This window comes from Orycteropus afer, unplaced genomic scaffold, assembly GCF_000298275.1.
Source record: "Orycteropus afer afer isolate SDZICR_OR568_19922 unplaced genomic scaffold, OryAfe1.0 scaffold00109, whole genome shotgun sequence".
Classification (NCBI taxonomy): domain Eukaryota; kingdom Metazoa; phylum Chordata; class Mammalia; order Tubulidentata; family Orycteropodidae; genus Orycteropus; species Orycteropus afer.
In genome coordinates, this window is record NW_006921696.1 from 722,238 (window position 1) to 728,390 (window position 6,153).

General features: G+C 43.3%; 1 protein-coding gene across 1 annotated transcript; it reads left to right on the forward strand.

The window, feature by feature from the left end:
* The first annotated feature begins 1,597 nt into the window (after positions 1-1,597).
* Positions 1,598-2,614, forward strand: LOC103199311 (P2Y purinoceptor 3-like). Its single transcript, XM_042781346.1, has one exon. The coding sequence runs from the start codon at positions 1,598-1,600 to the stop codon at positions 2,612-2,614; it is 1,017 nt and encodes a 338-aa protein (XP_042637280.1).
* The last annotated feature ends 3,539 nt before the right edge of the window (positions 2,615-6,153 follow it).

Consider the following 6,153-nt stretch of genomic DNA (forward strand, 5'->3'; position numbering starts at 1 on the left):
CCCACACACCGAATGGTCTTGGCCTCAGTCAGTTTTGATCTGCTCTCACCTGCATGCACTGCAACAACCCCTCACTGGTCTGTCTGCTCCCTGCTCTTAGAGGCCAAGTTCCTTGCCACTTCCCGATATCTTCCTCAGATACATGGTCTTATCACACAATACTGCTTTTGGTGGCATCTGTGATCTTCTCCCACACTGCCTATTCTGCCAACCCCAGGAAACACTGCACCCTCTTAGGCTCCCATCCCTTTGAGGTGACGTTCCCCAACACAGAATTCCCCTCTCTCCCTCTCTGCCAGTGAACTCTGATTTGTTCTTCCCTGAAGTCGCTCAAATGCCACTTATTCAAAGAAGTCTTCACTCAAATCCCTTAAAGAAAAATTGGTTGCATTCACCTGGTTTTCACAGCATTTTTGTTGAAGTTTTTTCATATCTTATTACAATTAGCTGTATCTATGACTGTCTTCCCCATGAGTCTGCGAAATCCTAGAGAGCAAGGGCTGTGTACTATTCATCTTTGCATCCCTAGTGCCTGACTCAATAAATCTCAGTAAATGATTGAGGGAGTGAATCAATTCTCTGTTCCTTTTGTTGTGATTAAAGCTTTCTATATTATAAAAGCCTACAGGCAATACTCGATTTAGCCCAAAATCACCTATCTCAAACTTTTCTCTCTTCCCCCCTGAATTCACTTGTTTTTCTGAATGCTAAGTCCCTAAGTTAAGTCTTTTCAAGACAAGGAGCCAGAATTAAACTTCTTTCGAGTCCCACACAGGGCCCAGAATAGAGTTAAGTACACTGAAGGCTCCGTAGTACTGGTTGGCTGATGGACCCTCCAATATCCCTAATCCGAGAGAATCATGAAGGCTCTGTGCACAGCTTCCTTAGCTGCTGGGGTTCAGTTATTGGATCTGCTTTATCAGCAGAGCTGGAAATAAGGGGAAAAATTGCACCTGGCTTCATGGTTCAGATTTGTTTTCTTGGATGTCTGGGATACAAATATGTTTAATAAGCAAATCAGCCTCCATATTCAAATATGCAGTTAATAATCTCTGAAAGAGACAAATCAAAATCCTCCAGCACAGCCGGCAGGCAAAACCTGTGCTTTCCCTAAGCCTTCCTAAACCCCAAGGATTACTTTCTGTTCCACTACTATATATGTGGTTAGGACCACGATATGGGCAACATCCCCCTGAGAATACATTAGCCTTTCTGGCTGGAGTATGCCCTGTAGGAGATTTCCTGACTCTATGCAAAGGACTCTCACAAGAGGTGGAGTCACGTGTGCCCTACTTAAATGACATAAGCGTTTTCATTGCCAAGTGTACAATTCAGTAGCATTCGATTCAGTGTTAAGACCAGCTCTTTGGACGTGGTAAGTCTAGAAGCCCTGCTTTTGAAGACTACTTAGCTCCTGAGTTTAACTCTCTTTTCCTGAAGTTGTCTCTCAAACAAGGACTCTGACCAGTCATGGAAACACACAGTCACTCTGTAGAAGGCCAGGTCAGACAGAGACTAGAACCTACCAGAGATCATGATGCTATCTCTGCATTTTGTTTCCTTCCAGGGAAGCAGAAACAGGAGCTGTGACAGAGCTATGAAGAAGCTAGATATGAATGCCTCAAAGGAGCAAAGTTTCTGCTACCTCTCAGAGGACTACAAGCAAATCTACCTCCCTCTGACCTATAGCATCATCTTTGTGCTGGCACTACCCCTGAACGGCACTGTCTTGTGGTTCTCCTGGCACCACACCAAGCGCTGGAGCTGTGCCACCATCTATCTGGTGAACCTTATGGTGGCGGACCTCCTCTATGTGCTGACCCTACCCTTCCTTATCATCACCTACTCCCTGGATGACAGATGGCCCTTTGGGGAACTGCTCTGCAGGCTGGTGCGCTTCCTGTTCTACACCAACCTCTATGGCAGCATCCTGCTGCTGACCTGCATATCTGTGCACCGCTTCCTAGGTGTGTGCCACCCATTGCGCTCACTGCCCTACCGGACCCGACAGCATGCCCTCATGGGCTCTGCCACCACCTGGGCCTTGGTCATCCTGCAGCTGCTGCCCACGCTGGCCTTCTCCCACACAGACTATGTCAATGGCCAGATGATCTGCTACGACATGACCAGCCCAAGAAATTTTGATCAATATTTTGCCTATGGCATGGTGCTGACAATGTCTGGCTTTGTCTTCCCCTCCGTGGTCATTCTGGTATGCTACTCACTGATGGTCAGGAGCCTGATCAAATCAGAGACCCTTGAAAGGACAGGCAGCACAGCCCGGGCTAAGTCCATCCGCACCATCCTGCTGGTGTGTAGCCTCTTCACCCTGTGCTATGTGCCCTTCCACATCGCACGTTCCTTCTACCTCATCATCCGCTTCCTGCCTTCCCAAAACTGCCAACTCCTGATAGTAGCCAGCATGGCCTACAAGATATGGAGGCCTCTGGTGAGCATGAGCAGCTGTCTCAACCCAGTCCTGTACTTTCTGTCAGGTGGGAACAACAGAATAAGGCTTTTCCAAGAACTGAGGCATAACAAGGTGGGTAAGCACCCAGCTGGGGCTGAGGGAAAGATGCCCAGAGGTGGGCAGATCTGGGTACTATCCAGATGAGTTGGAGAAAACAAGCTCCAAATGACACTGACAGTGACTTGTTTGTCTACAAATGTGTGCTTCTGAGGCAAAGGGTCTCAAGGTCTCGTAGAAATGCCCTGCTCAAAAAAAATTTCTATTGATGGTAAGAGATTTTTAAATAAGAATGTGGAGAGAGCAACCAACACAAAGGAGGGCTTTGTTATAATGAGAGCTGACATTTACTTCTTGTCATTCAGATATCAGCTGAAATGTCACCTCAGAGGCCTCTCTGGCCCATCTTAGCTAACATTGCCCTCTCACCCCAGAACCTAATTACTTTCTATTGTGTTTCCCTATCTATTGTTGTCGTAACATTTTTTGTACCTGGAGTTGTTGGCTTACTTGTTTATGGTCTGTCTCTTCCCACTAGCATATAAGCCCCATGAGGACAAAGACTTTGTCTTTCTTACTCACTGCTCTATCCCTAATACCAACGTAACAGCAGTGCCCAGCATATAGTGAGGGCACAAGTTAGTGTTGAAGGAATAAGTGAATGAATAATGAATGAATAAATTAAGCCCTTACATGCAATAGCACTAACTCACTGAGCACTCACAACAGAACTTTAAGGAAAGTGAAGCACCTTGATTTCAGCAACATGTCCATGGTCACCGAGCTGCCAAATGCCCAGTTCAGTGCTGGATGGAGACTTCAAACCCAGCACTGGCTTGGAAGTACGTGCTCTTATGCATAATGCCTCAGGCTAGTCAAGAGCCAGCTGAGTGCTCCTTGGCAGCACCAGCCTGCGACCTGTGTACACCTGTGTTGCTGTTATCTGCAGACCACAGGGTGCACAGCGTGTGCTCTTCTACTACACCTCTTAACCAGTGTTCTTGCTAGAAAAGCTCTGCAGGATAAAGCAGGAGGTCTAGAGTAGACTGATGCATGAACTGCAAATCACCTTATTTTTATTTGAACATGTTGTTGTTGTTGTTGTTATGTGCCATCGAGTCGGACCCGACTCATAGCGACCCCTCCTTGGGTTTTTGAGGCAGTGTCACTATGGAAGTAGATTGCCCCATCTTCCTTCCAAGGAGTGGCTGGTGGGTTTGAACTGCCAGCCTTCTGGTTAGCTATCAAATGCCTTAGGCACTATGCTACCAGAGCTCCCTATTTGAACAAGGCATCTCATTTTATGGCAGCAGAGTTTTACCATTGTTTTAAACCATAAAATGATGTTCATCCCCTAAAAAAAAAATTTTCAGATTCAAATCCAAAAGACCAAACCCACTGCCATTGAGTTGATTCTGACACATAGTGACACTAGAAGACAAGGTAGAACCACCCATAGGATTTCCAAGACTGTGAATCTTTACAGAAGCAGACTGCCTCATCTTTCTCCCGTGGAACGGCTCGTGGTTTTGAACTGATAACTTTTTGGTTAGCAACTGAGTGCTTTAACCACTACACCACCAGGACTCCTCTAAAATGAAAACCTTAAAAAAAAAAAAAAACCCTCATATTTCAATAATGATCCCCAAGGAATGATCAGATCTAAACATACATAATCTAATAATTCATTATAATCTTCCTATGAAAAGAAATATAAACCTTCTTATAAAAACCAAAGTGTAACCCCTCATTACTATCCCACTTTAATTACAGAAAATGTCTGAGTAAACCATGTATATGTCTGAATTATAAAATTTTATTCCAAAAGTGTAGTTTATTGCTTTCAAGGGCACACAATAATTAGAACTAGACTAAGTGTTGCCTAGCAGAATTCCTTAGGATAATTGGTTTAATGAATAGGCAAGGATGTTTTCTAATCAGCAGGTCAGCTGTTTCCACATAAATACGTGCTTCTACAGTAGCTGAAAGAGCATAAAACCATATGCTTTTTTGAACATTCCCTCAACTCTTTCTTATTAATTTTTGTTCCTTTCTTTGCATACCAAAAAAGAAAGTTTCAGCCAATTTACAATCCCAATTATCATCCTTTACAAGTTAGAAAGGTTTAACCTCAGTGGAGAACTGGTGCACCAAGCTCCCCAGTCAAAGTTTAAAGCCATCCCAAGTCTCACTTAGGCACTGACCTCCAATGCCCCCAGCCTGTTAACCCGGAGGAGGGAAAAAACACTCCAGAATCTTCAGGATGCTTCCTTCCCATTCATCTAAAAAACAAGTACTTTACACCCCTGGCCACCGTTTTCCAGCCTTTAGCCTTTGGTTACCTATGTGCTTGCAATTATTTCTCTGATCCATCTAAGGCTAATTTTGCTTTAACACATTATTTTGACCTACTTAACAGTAAAGTATAAGTACCTATTTTTAACTTATTTCTGGAAAACTGTAACCAAAACTTTAAACTTTTAGTTTGCATCATATCCTGGTTTTCAGGGACAGTTATCTCAAGACAGGAGAAGTAAACTAGACTATTCCCTTTGGGGAAAAGGCTCCATTGTAAAGGGTGCTGGGAACCCACTATCCAACATATAAGTCAAGAGAATTTTGTCACTTCCACTGTGGTTAGTGAAGAGGACAAAGAAACTAAAGTTCTCTCTGAATTTGCATATTCAATGCCCAAAAACTATCAACTCACTGCAGGCGAGTATAACAGGACTCATAGCGACCCCTCCTTGGGTTTCCGAGGCAGTATCACTATGGAAGTAGATTGACCAACCTTCCTTCCAAGGAATGGCTGGTGGGTTTGAACCGGCAGCCTTCTGGTTAGCAATCGAATGCCTTAGGCACTATGCTACCAGAGCTCCTACTCAATGTCCACCACCTTCAAATTTGTTATCCCCTTGGGTCCTGAGCATTTACCATAGTCAGCCTGGCTTTTTGAACAGATTAAAACAAAGCAGAAGGTCAACAAATATTGATTATAATGTTCAAAATACCATGATTGGAGGTATATTAGATGATAATACACGGGCTGTAACCAAAAGTGTCAAGCACAGTCCCAACCCTTAAGGAAGTTTCAGACTGTTGGAGAAACAAAACATTAAAACATAGATAAACAAGAATATGAGTATTAGTTAGCAGATTAAAGAAGCTACAAAAGAAATAATGTGAGTTGCTGATTAATCAAAACATGAACAATACAGGCAATAAGTATTAGGAAGCATTTCAGAGGGGTGAGAAGGCCATGGAAGGGATTAATAATATGCTGATGGCTGAGTAAAATTTTGATCAGTAGAATTTCCCAAACAGTGGAGAATACAGAAGGAGGGACCATTGGGAGTAAATTTAATTCATGTGAGAGCCAACTGGTTCCTGAAGAGGAGGAGAAAAAGCAATGCTGGAAGGGCAAACTGAAATGGAATTATGAAATGGAAGGTGCCCCAAAGTGAACATAAGCACCAGTCCTCAAGACAAGGGGATGATCCACCATCAGTATTTCAACAAGAGGGCAATATGATCAAAGTTTTGACTTAGAAGTTTAATCTGGAAGCCTCCTATTTTTTTAATAAATTAAAGAAACAAAATGTCACAGATAGATTTCTGCAGTCTTCTAATTCTTGAAAGCCATCCTACATACCACCTCCATATTTCTTTAAGACACCATTTGCCAT